We start from the raw sequence: 25,661 nt of genomic DNA, 5'->3' as shown, positions 1-25,661 counted from the left end.
ATAGAAATTGTTTCTGTATAAAAAGACCTTGACAGATCTTAGTACTAGTAGTTATAACTATGCAAGACTTTCATTTATCCATAATTTTATGAATATGTTTAGAAATGGCTTCATACTGAAAACACAGAAATAGCCATAACTCTGAATAGCGCAGTGCACATTTCTGAAATGTTGACCGCATTAGATTTTATACTCCACTAAATTAAACATAAGGATTTTTCCAGAGGGGCACATAAAATATTGAAATAGTTTCATTTCCCAAAAGATTGCTATTTGCAGTTAAAACATATGGTAGAAATAAGGGTGTGGAATATGGCAAAGGTGTTTGGGAAAAGTACCCGTTGGTTTGATTTCCATATAGTGTTGTATATGCATGGAAATGGCACCATTGTATGAGCAATCACATAAGCATTAAGATAGCAGCTCTCCACTGACTTCATTCTCCAAGGGAAAGGGTAAACAAATGCAATGGCGCAAAGGTTACAGATGACTCACACTTATACAAATAGGTGTATGTGTGTCTATGTGCATGCGTGTGTGTGTGTGTGCGTGTGTGTGTGGGGGCTGTATAATAAGGAAGTTAGTTGTTTTGTGCGTGTGTATATGTTCGCGTGTGTCGGTTCTCTCTCTCTCTCTGTGCTCTGTGTGTGTGTGTGTGTGTGTGTGTGTGTGTGTGCCTGCCACACACACACATGCATGTATCTATTCATCTCTATGCTCACCTTTATTGATTCTTCATTGTCATCCTCATGTACGGAACTAGAAGGAGAGGGTGTGGCCGACTTGCTCCCAGGGGGAGATGGGGAATTATGGGTAACGTTGTTCCCGCTCAGTCCCAACTGGGCATTGAGTTGTGATTGGTTGATGGTGGTCAGCTGACTCTGATGTCCCATGCCTGATTGGCTCCTGGGTCTGAGCGCTTCCATTGGCTGATGGCTGCTGTACCGGGAATCGGAGTTGACCATTTGTTGCATCTGACAAAAAACAATGTAGATTTGTTTTTAAATGGCATAAAAATGGCATACAATAACATTACTCTTGACTATGGTTAACCTACTCTTAGAAACGCTCCTGAAACATCTGCTTGTTCACACACATACTCACACATTTTCCTTCACACACTGAAAATGGTTTCAACCATGACTGATACAACTTGCATCCTTCAGCACAAGAACAACGTCATTTTGGTCTATTTGGTTTGATTGAATAGCCCCCCTCCGTGTGGCCCCTCCCTCCCTGAGTGTGGCCAGGTCACCTGCTACCATAGGGACTGACAGGTGCCCTGAGCGACGCCTCACGCCTGCTATTGTCCCTGACACAGTGTCCTACACAATGTCCCGACGGGAGGGGCTTACATCAACACCAGGACAGGTGACTCCTGTTAACTGTATAATCTACAGAGAATTCACCCCATCCATCCCCTCCAGCTAACTAACACCTTAACCCCTTATATCAGAGATGGAAGAGGAAGCGAGACGCCCCCTCGCTGTTTTTTTCAGCTTTTTTCTTATTTTTTTACCCCGTGTTCGTGATATCTAATTGGTAGTTACAGTCTTGTAACATCGCTGCAACTCCCGTACAGACTCAGGAGAGGCGAAGGTCAAGAGCATTGCGTCCTCCGAAACACGACCCTGCCAAGCCGCACTGCTCGCTTAAACCGGAAACCAGCCACACCAATGTGTCAGAGGAAACACTGTACAGCTGGCGATTGAAGTCAGCATGCATGCGCCCAGCCTGCCACAGGAGTCGCTAGAACGCGATGGGACAAGGTGTAATTTTTAAAAAATCCCGGGCCGGCGAAACCATCCCCTAACCCGGACGTCGCTGGGCCAATGGTGTGCCACCTCATAGGTCTCCCGGCTGGCTGCGACACAGCCTGGGATCGAACCCGGATCTGTAGTGATGCCTCTAGCACTGTGATGCAGTGCCTTAGACCGCTGCCCCAGTCGGGAGGCCCCTTTTTTCTGGTTCAATGAAAGTCAATGAACTAAGTAGAACAGCTTATATCACCACGACCTCTTGAAGTTGGTCATACATACTGATCAAAAGAGAACCATCGCGCTCTCCCACAAGCTTGGCTGGTGCATAAAACCTGCGAATTCAGTCAAACAAAAAGGTGTAATGGGTTCGCACTCAAAAAGATGTTGCATAAAGCTTACTTCATTATTCATTGTTTTTAATTATTTTCAGGGATAGATACAATTTTATTTGAATTCAAAACAGCATTTGTAAAGAACAACAGATGGGCAGCAGGTGGTTCTAATCAGGGTTGCCACTCATCTGCCAATCAGAGATGTGGCTTTTCTGGTCTACCTTCTTACAAATGAGTCACAAAGAAATACAGAATTATAGGGTATGGGAGCGGGCACGAAGGGCAAATCACAAATCAATCGCTCCCAGGTGTCCGCTCACCTAAATACATCATATCAATTCATGAGATAGCCCACCACAAAGGACATGAGGCTCAGCCGTTCATAAATATGTGGGGCCAACTCATAAATGACATGCAAAATCTGATATGGACAGTGTTCTTGTATAACAGTCTAAATTTGGCTTATAGGAAGGAGGTGAAATCTAATTATTCATTTAAACCGTGTGGAGATACAGAATTGTATTTATATGTCCACATGGCTTCTCTGTGGAGTCATTTGTTGTCAATAGTCCCGTCCTCTACGCACTGGATGAACTTTTTCGATCCCGACGTGACGCAATTCACAACAGAATGATTTTGTCCTATAAAGTGTCTCGCAAACGGCGAGGTGATGTCTTGACGTCTAACAGTACATTTATGTTCTCCAAGATCTACTTTCAAGACGCGGGATGTTTTTTTCAATACAAATCTTATTACAAGAACACTGTAACATATCAATAACTCCTTTAGTAGGGCAAGTTACTCATTACTTTATTTGATAGGTCCTAGAAGTCTGAGGGCATACAACGTTAGAACAGTTTCTTATGGTGCTACAAGAGGTACATGGGAAGCATCCTTCTGTGAAGGCCTGCTTGATGGATTTCTTGATCGTTTATAGGTGAATAAAGGTGGATTCTGGAAGGCGGAATTTAAAGAGGAATCTGAGGATAATATGTGCCAATGTTTATTGGCAATAGACTTGATGCCATTACAGCTGTCATTGAAAGTAGGTATATAGTTTACAGAAAACTGTTTCTTCTGTTTTGTAGGGATTTATTAAGTAACTAGATTCTGTTCAAGCTTTTGACTTGTTTTTTTAGATTTGTCAAGCCAGGTATCAGGGTTGCGTCTCAAGCGAAAACGCTCAAGGAGAGAATTTGATTGTCTATCATGTTCTTCCTCTGTGTCACAGATGCTACTCAGTCAATGAAGTTGACTTACTAGTAAACCTCTTTTTAGGGGGAGAGGGTGGTAACTATCAGCTGTCAATACAGTATTTTTATCTGTAGGTTTTCTGTAAACTGTAGTACTTAGAGATGATCCATTCTTTGTAACAAGTACATCTAAGAAATGCATAGAGTTAATGCTTTTTTCCATAGTGAAGGAAATCGATTGTACTCTAGAGTTAATGTAGCTAAGAAATGAATTGAGTTTAATTTCGGAACCCGTCCAGAACACAAAGCAATCGTCTATATAGCGGGTCCAATATTTAACATGATCCTTGTAAGGATTATATTCATAAATAAAATCCAATTCAAAATACTGATCTCAGGTCAGTGTTGTGTTGTTGTTGTCCTGACAAACATGTCAAGGCGGCTAGAGCAGACTGGTACACAGGCTACCCAAACTGTCCCCGTAGAGCAGCTCACCCACTGAACACCTCCTCCTATACAGATGTGTGACTGTTGGTACAGCCAGATAGGGCATGGGTGATGTGGTAAGGGAAAAAAAGAGTGATGTGGTTGTAACTAAAACAGGGAGGGGGTGTGATTTGGTGTCGGGCCGTTTGGTAACCGCCAGTAACAGCGGAACACAACCTAATGGCGACTTGGGGGAACTTTCAGAATTATCAGAGAGGTGAGTCACAAGCCAGGTCATCATTATGACACTAATATGAATGGATGCCAAGGATTCTTTTATCAAAAATTCAAAATTCAAGCTGCTTTATTGGCATGAAAAACATTATCTCCGTCTGTCTCCAACAATCCATATCTTATGGTATAGTCTCTGGCCATTCATTTATTAAAGCACCGATGGTTGATTATAATGAACTCCATTTGAGTAAGTGTTAGATTCATAGGGAAATCGTCTAAGAGAAATTCACTTCTGCAGATGTGATTTTTCTCTCTCACAGAAACTGGGGATAAAAGCTGTGTGTCTTTTAACCTTTTAAATTGGGATGATATTCAGAAAAATGTCTGATTCTGGGAATACGATAAAGGCCTACAGATAAGTTGTTGATACGATAACATTTGGATGAATTTCTATGGAAAAAAACGGCAAATTAGTGCATTACAAACAGGAAATTGCTGGCAGTGGAATGCTGGTAAAAAAGATAAAAATGTAAATGAGATTGTAATTTTAAAACTACGGAGAGAGGAAACTACTTATCTGTAGGCCTACATCGTTTTCCCTGAACCAGACATTTTTCTCAATATCTTCCCAATTTAAAAGGTTAGACGACACACTGCTTTTATCCCCAGTTCTGTGAAAAAAATCACATCTGCAGAAGTGAATTTCTCTTCGACGATTTCCCTATGAATCTAACACTTACTCAAATGGAGTTCATTATAATCAACTATTGGTGCTTTAATAACAATGAATGGCCAGAGACTGAGAGAATGAAGGCTAAACGTATAGAAGAAGACATGAGGCTAATGCCTCAGACCAATAGAATCGACCAGCCTCTTTCATTCCTCGCCGTGGCAACAAGCTCTCGGGCCCCGTTGCCTGGCAACCATAATTCATAGCCACTCTAAATGGATGTTCTGTGAGAACATTAAGGTGAACGGGAACAAAATGCCCTTTGTCAATCTGGGGAATCTTTCTATCCGAGCTCCTATTTCCTTTTAGTAAAAGTAGTTTACGAATGCTGAGCAATAGAAAACACTCATGTTTCGAAGTGTTTTAGCTACCGAGTGAATGTGAAACATAATATGGTGGTAGCTAAGATGCTTGGCTTAAAGTGGAAAATAGGCTGTGATGGCCAGACTTGTAAATCATTAAAGGTCCCGCACAATCATTCTGATTCAAATGTAAAATAGCCTTTTGAGTGACCAAAACATCACCCATAATATTTTTGGGGATGAAAAAAATGCTCAGAATTTGAGAAAATTCAGTGAGGCAGAATTCCATTCATTCCATTCCAGCCATTACAATGAGCCTATCCTCCTATAGCTCCTCCCATCAGCCTCCTCTGTTGGGAGGGGACAAATAGGGGAAACCTGTAATTATATTTGCTGACACAAGTAACATTTGGGCACCAGTAGACGACCTATGTAAACCACAGCCCTCTGTGATGATAGTTACAAGGTGGTATTATTTCAATTAGGTAAGAGAATAAGATGTTACCATCGGTGTATTAAAATGAGGGGCTTCATGTGATAGGGCGGCAGATAGCCTAGCGGTTAAGAGCCGTGGGCCAGTAACCATAAGGTCACTGGTTAAAATGCCCGAGCTGACCAGGTGAAAAATCTGTCAATGTGCCCTTGACCAAGGCACATAACCATAATTGCTCCTGTAAGTCGCTCTGCATAAGAGCTTCAGCTAAATGACTAAAATGTCAAACTAAGCCCTTAATAATCCCGCCTCCTGAACTCTAATTTTTGACACAGGGGAGGGGACCAGTAACTTTATGACCAAAACCTAGCAATGTACCAGCTACAGTCATTTTTCATACTTTGGTCATCCTACTTTGATCTGGTTCCATTCAAATATCAGGACATTTTTATTAAAAACATGATTTTGACTGTGCGGGACCTTTAAGCTCCACATTGAAAACCTGAAATTGGGTTATATGGTTCAAGAACAGGGTTATGTGGAGCTACATAGCTACACCTGTCTGATTAATGGAAATAAATACGCAGGAGGGAAAATCATGAAGAGCATGTAGACCGCACACAGTTCAATCATGTAGTTCCTCGGTGGTGGAGGTGCTGTTGAGACATCATTTTGTTGTTTATCGGTGAACATGGTGAACATGGCCAGGGGCAGAAAGAACCTCTGGCTGGGAGCGGGACGTGAGAAGTTTCACTTTGACTCGAATGCGAGATTAAGTCCAATACCTATGCAGAGTGGTAAACCACGATTAGTCATGTCACCTATCACATCATGAGGTTTCTGCAAGGAAAGACAAATCCAAAAGTTTAAGTTTCATTTCTCCACTTCTTGAAAAGTCAAGACTTGTATTGAGCGTATTTCTGCTGAATGTCACTAGTTTGTTTTCGATTTCGAATGAAATGAAGGGGAAAAAGCTTAATCAACAAACTGACAACTCACGGGTCATCCAAAAGAATACTGTTCTTCGATCCTGGTCCCGGAGACCCAATGTGTTATCCAGGCCTTTGTTCTTTCCCAGCGCTAACACATATGACTGAACTAACCGGCTAATCGTCAAGCCCTTGATTAGTTGGATGAGGTGTGTTGTTGCTGGGATGGAACACGTGCCTGCACCCACAGCTGCCATCCAGAACAGAAAAACCCACTTACGTATTTCCAGTGATCTCCGCACACTGCTAACTAGTGGCATCAGGCTAGACTCACCACAGACAGGGTGCTGGACATTAGGCCGCCATTTTGGCTCAACAGCCCTCCATCCTGACCCATCATGTCCATTCCCTGCAGGTGGAAGGGGTGCAGGCCACTCTGGGAGTGAGAGGGGGCCAGCGGGTGGTAGGAGCCAGACTCCGACTCCGGTAGGTGGGGGTGCAGCAGGTGTTCTGGGATGGTGGGAGGCGTGATGGGGGGAATGTTGAAGTCTTCATCCCCCAAACTGGGCACTGGGTAGGACTGCAACATAAGAGGAGAGGAAGAAACATGAGAGAAATAATAACATTACAAAATGATAATTTAGCAAATGTTTTTAAGTGGATGCAAGTCCATCCAAACTGAGCACTCAAACACATTAGGCCTAGGAACATAATAGAGGTGGATGCTACAATTTGGTAGTAGTGGACAATGTAAAGCTCTTTGAGCGACTGGCAAATAAATCCAATTCATGATTATTACAGTATTATAACACAAACGCTCAACTACAGCACCGCAATACAGAACATGCAGACTGCATCAGATCATTCTAGTCCTCATTAATAGACAACTAGGGTTCCATGAGTCTTTATTAAGACTGTGCAATGGGACTTCTGTAAATACCTTGTGAATTGATGCTATTATTAGTAGGCAATTAGGACTAATGATGTACACAGCCTCGAACGATTTTTATGATCAACGGTACCAACAATGAGGATTAATCATCATCGTTAATGCAATCATGATTACTTGAATTAATTCATGCATTAATGATCAACTACACATAGGATACATATAATCTCATTTTGCATTTCAACAAATGTGTGTAAATGTATTTGGGCATGTTTTTCAATGATTCAGGCTAAATAAAAGGGGGTTTGAGCGTAGATAAATGTATGTAAATGTTCCCTCATTAACTTCTAACGAAAGGCTTCTTTTATGCATCTTGACAGTCAGTTCCACTTGGCTGTGCTGTATTCTATGTCTTTTAAAACCCCTATGTCCTTCCTTCCCTCCCTCCCAATCTCTTTCGACCCCTTTTTAGCTCGCCAGGGAAAAATGTAAAACAGCCAAGGCAGATGAAAGGTGGTATAAATCTGAGGCAAATACATTAATTCTTTGGTAAACACTGCAACAAACTGCAATCACTTTGAATCAACAGGAAATATGAGGTATGATCTACATCTATACAACTCTGGAAGAGGAATTATTTCCATCAAGGGAGAGAACTATTTAACACATTCAATTGGTCTTGATCAGTACGACCCTGAAGGTTCCAGTTAACTCGATGAAGCTTTCCAAAAGACAGCACAACAAATCAACCTTCTGATACAACTTGAAATGTTTTCTTTTTCTCTCTCCCCCAGAAGCGACTTTTTTCCCAGCTTCATCGGCGGGCTCAGGAGTTACGTTCTGCCTCTACTAACTCCTTGTTGATTCCCTCCAAGATTTTCATTACGGCTAATTTACAGCTTTTATTTGCTGAAAACAAAATGGAGCTGACAGACAGCCAACTCCAGGCAATTAGGCAGAGAATCAGTTCAAAAACCTATCACTACTGAAATAAATAGCAGCCCAACTGTTCTTCTAAAAGATGGCAATAATCGTTTTAATGAGCTTCCTTCGACTTCTCTTTCCTTCCCTGCCGAAAGCCAACATTTTGCACACATTTGCATATTTGATTGTGTTTCCTCTCGCAGATGTCAACTTTGGTTGGTTGGTGTGAAATACGTTGGCATAATTCATACAGTACGGTTTTCAGGAACAATACATTATTTAGCTGTCATAAAAACAACAACAGATTGCCACAATTGTTGTTGTCTAGGGTTACTTTGATATTGATATTTCAAATTTGACAAATTATTTCATTTTCACTATACATAGGCCTACAGAAATACCTTATATAGGAATGGAAAAGGCCAAGTCAATGTTGTGTCAAAGACGTTTTAAAGTGTGGGCATAAAACGTTGATAATTACATAACAACAACAAACATGACAGTTATATAACTGTCACTTCCTGTGCAGAGTTCTGGTGTAGTCGTTGTTATTACATTCTGTGGCCCTCCTAGAAAAACACACCCATCTTTACTCTGGTTTTCTGATAACTCACACTGAAGAGTCTTGGGAGAACTTGGGTTGTTTGCTCAGAAGCCAGACACACAGCAATATTATGTCTAACTTGAGAGTGATGGTGTGCTGCTGCATACCACGTGATCAACACGAGAGAAGAGAGACAAATCTCCAATTGAGAGAGAGAGAGAGAGAGAGGCAGAAAGAGAGAGAGAGAGAGAGAAGCAGAGAGAGAGGCAGAGAGAGAGAAAGGCAGAGAGAGAGAGAGGCAGAAAGAGAGAGAGAAGCAGAGAGAGAAGCGGAGAGAGAGAGAGAGAGAGTGAGAGAGAGAGAGGCAGAAAGAGAGAGAGAAGCAGAGAGAGAGAGGCAGAGAGAGAGAGAAAGGCAGAGAGAGAGAGAGAGGCAGTAAGAGAGAGAGAAGCAGAGAGAGAGAGGCAGAGAGAGAGAAGCGGAGAGAGAGAGAGGCAGAGAGAGAGAGAGAAAGGCAGAGAGAGAGAGGCAGAGAGAGAAAGAGAAAAAGGCAGAGAGAGAGAAGCGGAAAAAAGAGAGAGGCAGAGAGAGAGAGGCAGAGAGAGAAAGGCAGAGAGAGAAAGAGAAAAAGGCAGAGAGTAGGAGAGAGAGAGAGAGAGAAAGGCAGAGAGAGAGGCAGAGAGAGAAAGAGAAAAAGGCAGAGAGAGAGAGAGAGAGAGAGAAGTATCATCCGGTCTATTACTGACTTTATCATTTGTTGTAAAGGTGAGGAATTGGATGTTCAGGTCGTGGTATCAGAGGTCAATACAGTGATACTTGTTACTGTTCAGTCTATTTGGTCTCGGATAATACGATGAAGACAAACACGACATGTTGTTTCATGTTGTCCTCCCATTCTAACACACCGACTCCATCTGTAGTGAATAAAAATAGAAAGATAGGTAACATATTGTACCTCCAGTACAGATACAGTACGCCCACACAGCTGTAGCCTTGTGCTAATTAGCACCCTAAAGAAAAAAAACTTTCCAAACTAACATGGATAGTATCGGAAGGCCGTATTACCAAGTAGTTGTTCTTTATCTGAAAGGCCTTTCATGCTGCCATTCATTTGTCAAAACCAAAACCTTCATATTGCCCCGTGTAAGCACATTTTCTAATATCAATCCTTGTCCTGAATATATATATATATATATATATATATATATATTTATATATATATTTTATCTGTTATTCTCTTCAATCGCCCATTGTCCTTTTCAGTCGAGAACAATAGATTCGGTAAAGAGATCAATCAAACTCGACCAAAACAATGGAAATACCATGGCAACGCCACTCACGTGTCCCCCGTAGGGGAAAGATTCAGAATCTCCTCATTTCCCCCTATACAATTTTGCCTATTGTTTGGCTATTGTGTATATGTGTATTGTATTCCACACTATTTTGGGCTAAAAATCGGAGTATAACGCTTGTATAGAGGTCAAACCCAATACATGCTTATGTCATCGTCACCAATCAACTGCATTACATCTTCAAGTACCACCACCGCTTTCTATGTGGCCACTATATGCTACCAGCTTACACGAACAGGAGTTAGCATTTTTTCGAACCCCGAAAAGGACTATTTCTAAATATTATGCAGCAAAAACAGCCAAATATTTCCAAATCCTTTTTTAGTAACCACATTGTGGGTCTGTTAGAACACAAAAATCATAATGGATTAGACGAATATCCACTGTCCCCCACAGTCTGCATTGCATTGATCCGGTTTGAGTCCCATTCTGCTCAGAACTATGCAAATGCCTGCTGGTGGGCCGATTTTGATTAAATCCATTCAAATATATTGTATTCATATTACAAATGCCCCTTTAAAATGAAGGGGAAAAAATCCTAACATGAGAAGGATATTTAGTACATTGCAAGACATGGCAGGACAATTTTTGTTTTTTGTTTAGCCTCTAGAATGACTACGATTAGCAACAGTTGCAGACTATCAGTCTTCAACCTTAGTTTAAAAAAACAGACTTATGACTTATAAGTCAACGTCAACCAACATCAAATCACAAAATGGTATTTCTGTTTGAAGATGAGTGACAACTGATATGTGCAGTGCAGACCCGCAATCTTCAAAAGAGCACTGCTGAATTTGATCATATCGAGATATTTCTCTCATTTCAATTCACTTATTTCAAGTCAACATGCCATAAATAATGCTGTAAGATTAAGTATGTGGTAGAAGGGTGGGAGATGGGGAATTCCCTCCAACCAATTTAAGGCCCCATACTGCCTACACACAGTTTTTATGATGAATAATTATTGTTTTATTTTGCCCAAAAAAATTCCACTCAGCACTTAACCTACCCATAAACCATTTGGCTAATCTGGCAAGGCACTGTCTTATTAGAGTTTTTTTTTTTTTTTTTTAAATCAGTGATCAACTGTTTATTAGTTTGATATAAATGTTTAGACCAACACAATAGCTATTTTAGATTGGCCCAAGATAAGCCTGAGTAAAATAATGGATGTGGATTAAAAATTAAAAAAATAAATAGAGCCTCAATATGTCTTGTGTGTCGCCACAAAATGAGATAATTTTGCCTCAACGGCATATAAAGCTATCATATGAAACAGCCCCCCCTCCTTCAATTCACATTCAAATATGATTTATTGGCACAAGAATCTGCGAGCTGCAATGTTGCCAATGCAATTAATAATGAAATAATGCCTCTCTCTTTTTCCATCTACAGTACATTCGGAAAGTATTCAGACCCCTTGACTTTTTCCACATTTTGTTACGTTACAGCCTTATTCTAAAATTGATTAAATTGTTTTTTCCCCCACAGTTGACAGGGCATGTCAGAGCAAAAACCAAGCCATGTAGGAGGAGCAATTGTCTTTAGAGCTGCGAGACAGGATTGTGTCGTGGCACAGATCTGGGGAAGGGTACCAAAACATTTCTGCAGCATTGAAGGTCCCCAAGAACACAGTGGCCTCCATCATTCTTAAATGGAAGAAGTTTGGAACCACCAAGACTCTTCCTAGAGCTGGCCGCCCAGCCAAACTGAGCCATCGGGGGAGAAGGGCCTTGGTCAGGGACGTGACCAAGAACCCGATGGGTTCTCTGTGGAGATGGGAGAACCTTCCAGAAGGACAACCATCTCTGCAGCACTCCATCAATCAGACCTTTATGGTAGAGTGGCCAGAAGGAAGCCATTCCTCAGTAAAAGATACATGACAGCCTACTTGGAGTTTGCCAAAAGGCACCTAAAGGACTCTCACACCATGAGAAACAAGATTCTCTGGTCTAATGAGACCAAGATTGAACTCTTTGGTCTATTTGAACTCTCTTGACTCTTGGGTATGAAGCTGTAATCGGTGACAAAGGTGCTTCAACAAAGTACTGAGTAAAGGGTCTGAATCCTTATGTAAATGTTATATTTCAGTTTTCTTATTTTTAATAAATGTTCAAAAATGTCTAAAAACCAGTTTTTGCTCTGTCATCATGGGGTGTAGACTGATACATGAAAAAAACTATTTAATCCATTTTAGAATAAGGCTGTAATGTATTTTTTGTTATTGAAAAAGTCAAGGAGTCTGAATACTTTCCCGAATGCACTGTATATTTCTCTCAACACATACAACCGCGCACAAATCTAAAAGATGTGAGACTAGTTCAGGTTTCACAATATAAGAAGAAATCAACCTAAGGACAGCCCAAACCTCATTTACCTGACATTTATCTTCAATCGCCTACTGAACCAAGAGGGAACATGAAGAATCAAACATATTTTGTTCTGGGATAGTTATTCAAACATTTTGCATTCTAAATTCAAATGTTTTTGACTCATAACTCTATAACAGCTTTGATCTCAGACTCTGATCGGTTTAGGGATTTGTATTCTATTCTGTGGTGTGTTTTCTGCCTGGCTTGTTTGAGAGCAATGCAGTGCTGTGATGTTGCTCAACCCTGTCTGCTGCTGAGAGCTTAGGTTCAAGGTGAACAGAACTGTTGCTGCCAATAAAACAAATGTCCTGATCCCAAAGGAAACAGAGCAGGTGAGGTGTGTGTGTGTGTTTTTGGTTTTACTATCCTTGTGGGGACCAGAAGTCCTCACAACGATAGTAAAACAAGGAATATTAGGACATTTCTGACAAGTGGGGACATTTGCCGATCCCCACAAAGAAAAAGGCAATTTTAGGCTTAGGGGTTAGGTTTAGGGTTACAATTAAGATTAGAATTAGGGTTAGAGGTTTAGGAGTTAGGTTTAGGGTTACAATTAAGATTAGAATTAGGGTTAGAGGTTTAGGAGTTAGGGTTAGGGTTACAATTAAGATTAGAAATAGGGTTAGAGGTTTAGGAGTTAGGTTTAGGGTTACAATTAAGATTAGAATTAGGGTTAGAGGTTTAGGAGTTAGGGTTAGGTTTAGGGATTAAGGTTAGGTTAAGGGTTATGATTAGGGAAAATTGGAATTTGAATGGGAATCAATTGTTTTGTCCCCACAAGGATAGTAAAACAAATGTGTGTGTGTGTGTGTGTGTGTGTGTGTGTGTGTGTGTGTGTGTGTGTGTGTGTGTGTGTGTGTGTGTGTGTGTGTGTGTGTGTGTGTGTGTGTGTGTGTGTGTGTGTGTGTGTGTGTGTATATATATGCAGTACCAGTCAAAAGTAGACTAAGACTATTTTCTACATTGTAGAATACATTGTAGAATAACATACAAACTATGAAATAACACATGTAGAATAATGTAGTAACCAAAAAAGTGTTAAACAAATCAAAATACATTTATATTTGAGATTCATCCTTTGCCTTGATGACAGCTTTGCACACTCTTGGCATTCTCGCAACCAGTTTCATGAGGTAGTCACCTGGAATGCATTTAAAGTAAAAGGTGTGCCTTGTTAAAAGTTAATTTGTGGAATTTCTTTCCTTCTTAATGTGTTTGAGCCAATCAGTTGTGTTGTGACAAGGTAGGGGTGGTATACAGAAGATCAGTGGTGGAAAAAGTACTCAATTGTCATACTTTAGTAAAAGTAAAGATACCTTAATAGAAAATGACTCAAGTAAAAGTGAAAGTCACCCAGTAAAATACTACTTAAGTAAAAGTCTAAAAGTATTTGGTATTAAATATACTTAAGTATCGAAAGTAAATGTAATTGCTGAAATATACTTAAGTATTAAAAGTAATTTCCTATATTAAGCAGACTAGAAGACACAATTTTCTTGTTTTTTATTTAGGATAGCCAGGGGCACACTCCAACACTCAGACATAATTTACAAACTAAGCATTTAGCTCCCAAGTGGCACAGCAGTCTAAGGCACTGCATCTCAGTGCTAGAGGCATCACAACTGACCCTGGTTCGATCCTGGGCTGTATCATATATATATACAGTAGTGTGTGATGTGTGTCTGGGTGTAAATGAAAGAAGAGGGAATGGACAGACTGGGACAAGGGGGGTATGGCGGGAGAAAGAGAGTGAGGGGATAGAGAAAAAAAAGTGTGTGTGGGAGTCATCTTTCATAATGAATCATTCTTTATCCTCAATATGCCAAAGTAATGAGGGCTTTTTGACTCATAGTATAATGGTGACCTTTGGTTCGAAACATTGTCATAACGCACTTTGGAGAGAATTGTTTAAATTAAATTGAAATTGTTTCAATTTCTTAAATTCAATCCAGGATTCAACAAAACATAGACAATACCTATAGGCCTAGGGTTTCAAGCTTTGGTTGATTTCAAATGGAATCTACAAGTTAATCAAAACAAATGGGGGATTCTCATCTCCATCTAAACCAAAAATCTAAGTTAAAGAATATGACTACATCAAATCAAACTGTATTTAAAGTGCATTTAAAGTTTTATTTGATTTAGTCCTATTCTTTAACTTAGATATTTGGTTGAAATGGAGATGTGAATCCATATAAATTATTAATTTGTAGACAAACTGGAATTAAAGCCAGATTCAGTGGCCCAGATGGAACTATCCAAGCAGAAGATACATCTCCTTTAAATATTGATATTTGGTTGCGCTGACAAAGAAACACAATTCAATATCGCTTTTCCAATACAGTAAATAGCCTTTTACCTTGTCGAAAAGTTAACAAATGACATGCTGGATTCATGTCTCCATTTTAACCAAAAACAAAAGTTAAAGAATAAGATTAAGCCAGGGGCTCAGATGGAACTATCCAAGCAGTAGATACATCTCCTTTAAATGTTGATATTTGGTTGAGTTGTCAACCAAACACAATTTAATATGACTTTTGTAATACAGTACATAGGCTAAAGTTAAGAATATCTTACAAACTTGTGACAGTATTTATTCAACTATAAAATTAGTAAAATATCCACATTTTGAGGTTACTGTAACAATAAATGTATTTTGATGTAATCATAGAAAGCGGAAAGGTCACAGGTCTGTGGCGATCTCCACAATTGCTATAATAATCTGCACAGAATCTCGAACGGCATTGATCACTTGCACAATCTACTTTCATAATCTCAGTTGCAATCCAGGTCATTTGGTTGTGCTATTAGATATAGCACAGTGACAACACATTAAGTTGTTCTATATATATGAACAAAACATCTGACATTGTTTTCCCATTTGAACTATGTTGTGCTTTTAGATGGTTGAAAGCGCAGTGATAACACATTTCGGTGACTTCTGAACCAAAAATCAGACATAGATTTTCCATTGGAATTTGGTTGCACCTTTAGATGGTTGAAAGTGATAGCTAACACATTTGGAATTGAACAAACTTTTGGCTGCATTTTTTCATGGGTGAAAATAGGTTGGAATCTCATTGGTCAAGGTATCAAACATATATTACCCAATTATTCACGTTGAAATGACGTGGTGTGTCCAGTGTCTGCCTGCTTTGTGTCTGAGCCCTAAAACCCACTGGTGGTGTACTTGTTCTTGTATATTTACCCAGGGTAGCCGGGGGCCATCGGAGTGAGCAGGGCCTTCTCGTTTCCACAGGGGTCCAGTCTGCTTGGTGCTGGTCTGCGTCTGGTGGGGGTTGGGAGGCACACGGAACTACCAGAGAGGACACAGAAAGGTCAATGGTCACCACAGGGTCATAGAGGGGTGGAAGGAAGGACCCTTAGGCACAGATCTAGGATCAGATCCACCTCCTCAAATTAGGCCAAATAACCATTGGAGTGGGAATGTAAAACTGGCCTTAGATTAGTGTCTAGAGAACAATGACAAACAGCAGAGCAACATCCTGGTCTCTGGACAACCAGGATGCCCTATCTAACCGTCATATATCCAGGTTAGCCTCATTGAGATAAAGTATATTTTCCAAGAGACCTGAATGTAGCCCACTATGGTAAGATATTTACTATTACAGAAATATTTCCATTTATGTATATATCCATAAATTGTATGGATATCGATATCTGTTCATGTACATGTGTAATACATATCAACTTTAGCACTACATGGACTATGTAAGGTTACGGGTGTGCTCCAATGTAAGCAGCTGTGCCATAATGAAATATATTTCCCCCATACATTCCTGAGTATTCCCTCTACAATACCCTATATCCATATTAATAATACCTCCAATATTATTTATTAATGTTGTCTCTCCTTCTGGAATGGAAATACACCATATAAACAAATCCCTTAGGGGTTCATTATGGGGGCATCTGGCAATCTCTATGACTAAGTAAATGATCAAATATTTTCTGTAAATAAAATAAAGGTTGTCATGGATACGACAGACCGTGTGAGTGGTATCAGTAGATTAAATGATGTCCATACACATGATGCAAAACACTGTCTGATGCAGAATGAGATAACAATGTTGACCTAGACAGATGCACACTCCTATAATTTATTTTTATTCATTATTCACATACTGTCAAATACACATGGCCTACGATGGTTAAAAGTGAGATGTGAGGTGATTGGGTTCAGCATATTACTCAGATTGCATGACTATGAATTATACATGTTTTAACATCTCTGGTGAAACAAATGTACCAGGCACCTCAGTAAACGTGTTTCTGACTATAGTCAAGGGTGTTTCATATATGCGTGCTGGAAGGTGTGGAATTCTTCTGAAGCAACACCTTCACACATTTTAAGTCACGAAACCCCAAATAATAATTCCCCAACACAATATTTCACTAACCTGACTGTAAACCTTATTTTCGATCGATGTGATTTTCCCAGGTATAACTCATTCATAATACTTCTATTTCATAAGAAGAAGAAATTCAACTGAATTAAAAAGTGTTAACTTGACCTAGATAGTTTTTGTGTATGTATTGATATGTAGGCTAAGAAATGTTGTTCTGTCCTTGAGCTGTTCTTGTCTATTAATGTATTATGTCATGTTTCATGTTTTGTGTGGACCCCAGGAAGAGTAGCTGCTACTTTTGCAACAGCTAATGGGGATCCTAATAAAATACCAAAAACGAGCAGTTAGATTAATTGACATTTCTTTCAGTGAGAACAGCCCTAGTGCAGACAGTTAATATGAGATTCAACAAGTCAAGCTGCAGTGCCTAGTGAAACTATAAACACTGCTTGCACAGGCTTCACAAGTAGCTGTCCTAAAATTCGTTCAAAACATTGATAAACTACAATTTGTTTCCTACCTATGTACACAACCTACTCCACATTTCCAGAGTGACAGAAAAATTGTACAACATTTCCCTAATGAATCAAATCTCGAAACCGAAGTTGTCTCGATTACGTTTGACTTCACACCTCAGACTTAATACTTGGTGGAAGCCCCTTTGACAGCCATTACAGCTGTGAATATTTTTGAATAAGCTTCTACCAACGTTGCACAACTCTTAGGGCAACATGTATCCATTATTATTGTCAAGATTGCTCAAGCTCAGTAAATTTGGTTGGGAGTCATTGATGGATAGCAATATTCAAACCTTGTCTGTCTTGTCTAAAGCAGATTTAAATCAGGACTGAGACTGGACCATTCAGGAACACTGCTATTCTGGTGTGTCTTTGGCATTAAAATGTGTGTAACTGTCCCGCTGAAAAATAAAACTGTATCCCAGCGTTATGTATTCAGAAGACTGAAGCAGGGTTTTATGTAACTTTTTAGCTTGGCTTTGCTCCTTTCATATATTTTTATGATCCTGACAAACTCTCCAGTCCCAGCCGGTGACAAGCATACCCAGAACATGATGCTGCCACCACAATACTTGAAAATATCCTATTTTAGGACAGCCGTATCCTATTAAGAGCAATTTGTGATACCAATGCTTCCTGTTCTGCTAGCGACCTCCATTTCGCTACAGCCCCCAGACTAAAGGCTAATTAACAAAAAGCCTTTAGTTAATTAACAAATTCAGTTAATTACCCATTTCCTAAAGACAGGAACACTGTGTTTGAACTAAAACACAACAAATGGGAAATTATAACTACATGAAAGACTTTCTCATCTGGCCATGATGGCTACCTCAGGAACATACGATTCTTTATAAATATTTGATTGTGTTGCGTCCCTTAAGGCCTAGGCCCTCACTCATGCGCACACACGCACACGCACACGCACACACACACACACACACACACACACACACACACACACACACACACACACACACACACACACACACACACAGATACCCTCTCCTAACCATTAGCCTGTCCACTGGGCCTTATCTGAGTGGTATTTACACTTATCACACAGCCCACTGTTAGACGCTCCACGCTCAAAATGAGTTTCACCCGAGGTCAACCCCAACAACACCAGGAACACACCACCAGTATCCTGAAATAATCCATCATCCACCCAGGGCAGATAGCTACTGTAGCTCTCCTACTACAATACAGGGAGAAACAGCCCTGCAACACATGTACATATGAAAGCCCCTCTCTTCAGTGATAGCTGTCAATCTACAGGCCATTTATGCAGCTGTCTACTCTACCAGACCTGGGTTCAAATACTATTTCATAGTTTGCTCTAGCCTGCTGGGTGTGCCAGATTGGCGGGATTTGCAGTTTTGGGACTATTCTATTGGTTCATTAAGTCATACAAACTCAAATAGGCACAAATAGTATTTGAACCCAGGTCTTGTCTACTCTACCCAGCCTAGCTGTACCTCAGGCTGGTCACAAGAAAGAGCTGTCGATTTTGGACATTTGAAAAGGTCCCGAGGACGTAGATATATGCCTTTGTAGGCGCTCACCCCCCCCCCCCCCCCCCCCCCGAAAGAAAACAAAAACATGGCACATCACTGGAACTCAAGAGGCTCAGAGCCAGAGCCAGCTGCTTAGACCACTGCACCACAGCACTTCACTATTTTCTAGCAAGCAGGAGGAGTACTTGATGACAATTAATGGAAACATTACAGTGTTTTTTATTATTTTGTTTTAAGCCTTCCCCAAATAGCCCTAACCTTAACCACTCTGAATTAATACATAAGCGTAACCCTGTTTTAACTGCTTTAACCCTGTAACCATGCGGAATTTACCCTGTATCCACGCAGAATTAATGAGTCAAAAATCAACGTCATCCAATTATGGCAAAGTGAAACCATGACATCAGGTTGTGTAGCTAGGTAGAACTGTAAATCTAACTGGGAAGAAAATAAAAGCTCTCTAACAACCCAACCATTTAGCGGCTTCATTGATTAGGCTGCAACAACGTTTAAACGCTCTGTTTACATGTTATAATAGTCCCTGATTATGGTGGCAACTGATAGCAGGCGCTAATTTAGCGATGCGCCCGGCGTAAAAGTGTTTAATTAAGACTTGAAACAAAAACACGGGGAAGAGTAATTAACCCACCTGGTTGGTTGGCACAAAGTCCAGGCCAGCCTCTGGCATGCCCAGGAACATGGTCTCACTGTTGTACTGCAAACACACAGACAACACAACAACACAGTTACAACATTGTTCACTTCATTTAGGTATATGAGTAGGAGAGTTAGAGAGGGAGATATAGAGGCAGAGCGAGAGAAAGAGTGAGAGAAAGAGAGAATGAAAGAGAGATAGAGACGAAGAGAGAGAGATAGAGAGAAGGAGAGAGAGAAATAGAGGGGTGGAGGAAGTGGGAGGAAAAGAGAACATTATATTAGCTATGAAAACTGATGTTTTCCTGCTGTTGTCTTCCCTTTGAAGTCCTCACCCTTATCGACTTGAGATGTCAGCGATTTGAAGCAATTAGCACACTAGTAATTACAAGCCACAAAGGAAAGGCTTTTATTAAATCCTTTCATGTGCAATCTGTTATAAAACAGAAAAGGCCCTGTGTCTGTCTGTCTGTCCACGCTGCATCTCCACTTACACTACACTGCTTTGAGTTAGGCCCATAGTGAATCACCAAACACACACACACACACACACAACTGGAGAGCGCACAATACAAGAGCACTGTGTTTCTGTGATTCCGTGCATATTGTCCAGTATGAATTCATTCAGTCTAACCATGGTGTTGGCAGTGCTCCAGTTTGTATTTACATACTGCATTGTCCTTCATTTCCCTCTACCCCCTTCTCTCTTAACATCTGGGATCTCTTAGTTAAGGCTGACTTCTAACACATTATTAGACGACTCGCCAAACAAATAAGCTCTTTCTCTTTTGAAGTCAGTATGTATTAGTGAAATGGGTCTGTAGTAGGGAACTGTTTTGAATCCCCAGCCCAGAGTGTTTAACTAGTTCTCTCTCCTGTTATTTTAAGTGTGTTTTAGCAGAGTGAAGGAGTCGTGAAGAACCAGCTGTATGACACACCTGGGAAATGAACCTGTTTTGCTACAACTCCACTCAGTGTTAAAGTAGATCTTAACTGTGCCTGACCACAAATGGCTTCCGGCAGACTGCTATTTAAAGAAATAAAACACAGAGAATATCACTTCCTTGTAAGGGATTAGTTCATATCAGAATTGGATACAAGATACAGAGTTGTGATTGGTTCTAGGACAGGTTTAACATGAGCTGATTGGACAAAGAACTCTGTCTGTCTCAACCTCAGCAGTAGCATCCTGTTCTAACCATCCCATTCACCTGTCCTACAAGGGACCACACTGTTCGTACAAGAAGCTACCTTTAGAAAAAGAACAATAAAAAAGTGAAACCCATCCACGCAGGTAGACACTGGACAAACGACTGTTTTCCATTTGCCAGCTGTCACACCGATGCAAATGAGCGATCGGATGACAAAATTAACAAAAAGCCAAAACAGGGTGTCATGGCTGACCTCTTGTAACCCGATTCCCCTCTATCTCTCCACACAGTTTAGACTGGAGCGTCTGTCTGGCAGTCCAAGGAAAGGGGAGTCATAGGGTTAGGAACACAGACACTCATTTCTCAGAATGAACCCACTCCTTTGCATTATGAATGATTACATGGAACAGCTGCATGTGTCCATGGAACATGAAACAGACTCGCAACAGCAGCACTGGAAAAACAATCTATACTGAGCATAAAAAGTGTTGGTCCTATTTTTCATGAACTGAAATAAAAGATCCCAGAAATGTTCCATCCGCACTAAAATAGTATTTCTCTCAAATTTTGTGCACAAATTTGTTTACATCCCTGTTAGTTAGCATTTCTTCTTTGTCAAGATGATCCATCCACCTGACAGGGGTGGCATATCAAGAAGCTGATTAAACAGAATGATCGTTACAGAGGTGCACCTTGTGCTGGGGACAATAAAAGGCCACTCTAAAATGTGCAGTTTTGTCACACAGCACAATGCGCCTCTGGGTGGGCCTATGCCCTCCCAGACCCACCCATGGCTGAGCCCATGCCCAGTCAAGTGAAATTCATAGATTAGGACCTAATTTATTTATTTAAATTGACTGATTTCCTTCGATGAACAACAACTCAGTAAAATCTTTGAAACTGTTGCATGTTGCGTTTATATTTTTGTTCAGTGTATATAAGTTGTGTGAGACTTGACTCTCTCGCACAGTATAACATGTGCTCTGAGTGTTCTCAACAGAAGTGTTTTTTTCTCTCTCGCTCTTTCTCTTTCTCTGACATTCTCTCCCTCTCTCTCGTTCTCACTCCCGCCTCTTCTTCCATAAAGTTACATAAGGATGGAAGTAAAGTGTAAACTGTAGAGCATTGCCAACATAAACACCCAAGCTAATAAACCAATACATTGACATGCTGTGAGACCACACAAACACATGGGGAACGCTACTTTTGTTAGCCTTAGTGACTTACACTACTGTTAGATAAACCCCAGATGTGTTCTGCTGTTCACAAATAGGCCAACAGCAATGTAACGCTAATAAGTAGGGCATATACAGTTGAAGTCAGAAGTTTACATACACCTTAGCCAAATACATTTAAACTTCGTTTTTCACAATTCCTGACATTTAGTCCTAGTAAAAAGTCCCTGTCTTAGGTCAGTTAGGATCACCACTTTATTTTAAGAATGTGAAATGTCAGAATAATAGTAGAGAGAATTATTTATTTCAGCTTTTATTTCTTTCATCACATTCCCAGTGGATCAGAAGTTCACATGCACTCAATTAGTATTTGGTAGCATTGCCTTTAAATTGTTTAACTTGGGTCAAACGTTTCGGGTAGCCTTCCACAACCTTACCACAATAAGTTGGGTGAATTTTGGCCCATTCCTCCTGACAGAGCTGGTGTAACTGAGTCAGGTTTGTAGGCCTCCTTCAACGCACATCCTTTTTCAATTCTGCACACACATTTTTTATAGATTTGAGGTCAGAGCTTTGTGATGGCCAGTCCAATACCTTGACTTTGTTGTCCTTAAGCCATTTTGGCACAACTTTGGAAGTGTGCTTGGGGTCATTGTCCATTTGGAAGACATCCTGACTGATGTTGCTTCAATATATCCATCTAATTTTCCTTCCTCGTGATGCCATCTATTTTGTGAAGTGCACCAGTCCATCCTGCACCAAAGCACCCCCACAACATGATGCTGCCACCCCTGTGCTTCACGGTTGGGGTGGTGTTCTTCGGCTTGCAAGCCTCCCCCTTTTTCCTCCAAACATAACGATGGTCATTATGGCTAAACAGTTCTATTTTTGTTTCATCAGACCAAAAAGTACAATCTTTGTCCCCATGTGCAGTTGAAAACCGTAGTCTGGCTTTTTTTATGGCGGTTTTGGAGCAGTGGCTTCTTCCTTGCTGAGCGGCCTTTCAGGTTATGTCAATATAAGACTTGTTTTACTGTGGATATAGATACTTTTGTACCTGTTTCCTCCAGCATCTTCACAAGGTCCTTTGCTGTTGTTCTGGGATTGATTTGCACTTTTCGCACCAAAATACGTTCATCTCTAGAAGACAGAACGCGTCTCCTTCCTGAGCGGTATGAAGGCTGCGTGGTCCCATGGTGTTTATACTTGCGTACTATTGTTTGTACAGATGAACGTGGTACCTTCTGGCGTTTGGAAATTGCTCACAAGGATGAACCAGACTTGTGGAGGTCTACAATTTTTTTTCTGAGGTCCTGGCTGATTTATTTTGATTTTACCCATGATTTCAAGCAAAGAGGCACAGAGTTTGAAGGTAGGTCTTGAAATACATCCACAGGTACACCTCCAATTGACTCAAATGATGTCAATTAGCCTATCAAAAGCTTCTAAAGCCATGACATCATTTTCTGGAGTTTTCCAAGCTGTTTAAAAGCACAGTCAACTTAGTGGATGTGAACTTCTGACCCACTGGAATTGTGATACAGTGAATTATAAGTGAAATAATCTGCTTGTAAACCAATGTTGGAAAAATTACTTGTGTCATGCACAAAGTAGATGTCCTACCTCGACTTGCCAAAACTATAGTTTGTTAACAAGAAATTTGTGGAGTGGTTGAAAACAAGTTTTAATGTCTCCAACCTAAGTGTATGTAAACTTCCGACTTCAACTGTATAACCCCTGACCTCTATGACAATTGGCAATATCTCATCCTGCCCATTGACTCAGATAAACCAATAGATGCTCTTTGCTGTCAACTCTAAAGAGCTCCCATTGGGTTGCAGTAGGCTATGATCGATAGTGTCGGTGCATGATACAGTAACCCATTGTTTAGCTCAGGAGCCTTGTTCCTCCCAACACTAATAGTCAGTCAATCAAAGTGGCCATAGTCGCTTCAGTTTCTCTCACAGCCTCTTTGCAAGAGTCCGTATTAAACAATGTTGCACTGTGGGTGTGGCAGCTTCGTCACCAATCTACAGTTATCTCAAATATACAGAAAACATCGTAAAAGGCAAACCAGAGACAAACCCAAGCAGAGTAGACTAGACTAGACCATTGAGCGAGGAGAGCGAAACCATCTGATCTGAATGTATTTCTTTTGGGCATTTGGGTCATTACTGTGATGTTTATAGCCCCTGACAGCTCTTGTAGATTCTATTTTTTATTGGATGCCGTATATTGACCCCTTTGTCAAATTGGCTTTATCCATTTGCTTTTTCTGGCGCACAATGATATGTGCCGAACTGACAGATCTCCTGCTCGCTGATACATACTGTAATGAAATAGAGCGAGTTCTATTTTCTGCCTCTGCACCTGTGCTCTTTCCTTTATTGCCTGGTTGTACTCGATAGGCTCCTGTGACGCAGATGGGCACGGGGTAATCTCTTTTATCGTTAAAGTCGTTTTGGTCATGGAGGTGTGGAGGAGAAAAGTGTCTGATTAAATGTAGTGACAACCACAGAAGAGAGTTTCGTATCATGGAAGCTACGCTAACTCGCTAGTTCGCTAACCCTCGTTTTCAGTTTCTGCAAACAGACTGATACAGACGACATACTGTCCCCTGTCTAGAATATCATTCTGACAAAGTCAGGGAGAAAAAGGGTGAGAGAGAAAAGAGAAAAAAAAGTGGATATTGTGGTGATTGTCATTTTCTTTCCATCTTACGTGTTAAGATGTGAATCAGACAGCGGAACCTATTTCACTCTTCATCAGTTTTGCTCTGAGAAGCCGGAGAAGAGGAAAATAAAACCAAATCATGAGAAGATCCTATATTCTGAGAGCTTTTGTGTGGCAACTAAAGGCTTATCTTATAATAAAACATGTCCCTATATGCAGTGTACAGCAATGCAGTTTTCCTGCTAGGGCTGTGGCGGTCATTCAACTGTTGATGACGGTAATTGGCAAGCCAAATGACCGCAGTCTCCCTCATAACCGTTCGAATAGCAACAAAACTATTTACATTTTATATTTGTTGAGATGCACATTTTCTCCTCTCCTCCGCTCCTGACTGCGTGTGCTGCCATAGAAATAGAATGGATAGAAGGGGCGTCCCCATTCAAGTCAACGATGGCATAATGGGTGGACTGGCGATCATTGCGAGTGTACCTATATAAGCAAAGCAGGAAGTAAAAGCAAGAAGTAAAAGCAGGAAGTGTGACATCAATATGTGCTGTGATTTGTTGATTCAACTCAACTGACATTACAAAAAATCTGTTATCGCAGAAACTGACTCAACCGCACGAATGCCTGGCCGTCCCTTCTTCAGTCAGCGGTTTTAAAACAAATGGTTATTTAATTTTAATGACGGTCTTCATCCAAAACCGTCAGTTGCACGGTTATACAGTAATTGTGCCAGCCCTAGTGATGACACCCAAAGCTTGTGAAAATTAGACCTGGAGGTCAACATTATCTCGAAAACCCTTAATTTTGCTTTATGCACACATATCTTTATATATCAAATATATTATCTTAGTGTCTTGACATACTATTGCAGCATGCAAGCATTTTTTCCCCAAAATAAAGATCCTATTCAGATCACCAATACTTTCCATTCACCACTGCAAATGTGTGTGGTTTTTCTCTCTGTCACTCTAACATCACAGTGGGTTCGATCTGATAGTGTTTCATTTCTACTATCACATTGTGGCTGTGTGGGGAGTGCTGTTGATATCAGGTAGGCCTACCCTGTGAGGAGCATGGCTGGTTTTGTTGTCAAACCAAATTACACACACTTTCTCTGTGGATAAACCCTAGTCTGAATAACAAGCAGCTAGCTAAGTGGGTCAGGGTCGCCAGAGAGAGA

The 25,661-nt window shown here is 40.6% G+C and overlaps 1 protein-coding gene across 1 annotated transcript in view; it reads right to left on the bottom strand.

The window, feature by feature from the left end:
• The window catches only part of LOC120055849 (thymocyte selection-associated high mobility group box protein TOX-like), a 55,282-nt gene that overhangs the window by 13,319 nt on the left and 16,302 nt on the right, over positions 1 to 25,661 (bottom strand). Inside the window, exons 2-5 of the mRNA XM_039003860.1 lie at positions 19,472 to 19,537; positions 15,629 to 15,736; positions 6,674 to 6,919; positions 723 to 974 (exon numbers count right to left, since the gene is read on the bottom strand). Coding sequence (XP_038859788.1) covers positions 723 to 974; positions 6,674 to 6,919; positions 15,629 to 15,736; positions 19,472 to 19,537 — 672 coding nt within the window. The remainder of the gene's footprint in view (positions 1 to 722; positions 975 to 6,673; positions 6,920 to 15,628; positions 15,737 to 19,471; positions 19,538 to 25,661) is intronic.

The sequence above is a fragment of the Salvelinus namaycush genome, chromosome 11 (assembly GCF_016432855.1).
Source record: "Salvelinus namaycush isolate Seneca chromosome 11, SaNama_1.0, whole genome shotgun sequence".
In the NCBI taxonomy this organism is placed as follows: Eukaryota; Metazoa; Chordata; class Actinopteri; order Salmoniformes; family Salmonidae; genus Salvelinus; species Salvelinus namaycush.
The sequence above is the reverse complement of the archived record's forward strand: the minus strand, read 5'-3'. Positions and strand labels throughout refer to the sequence as shown.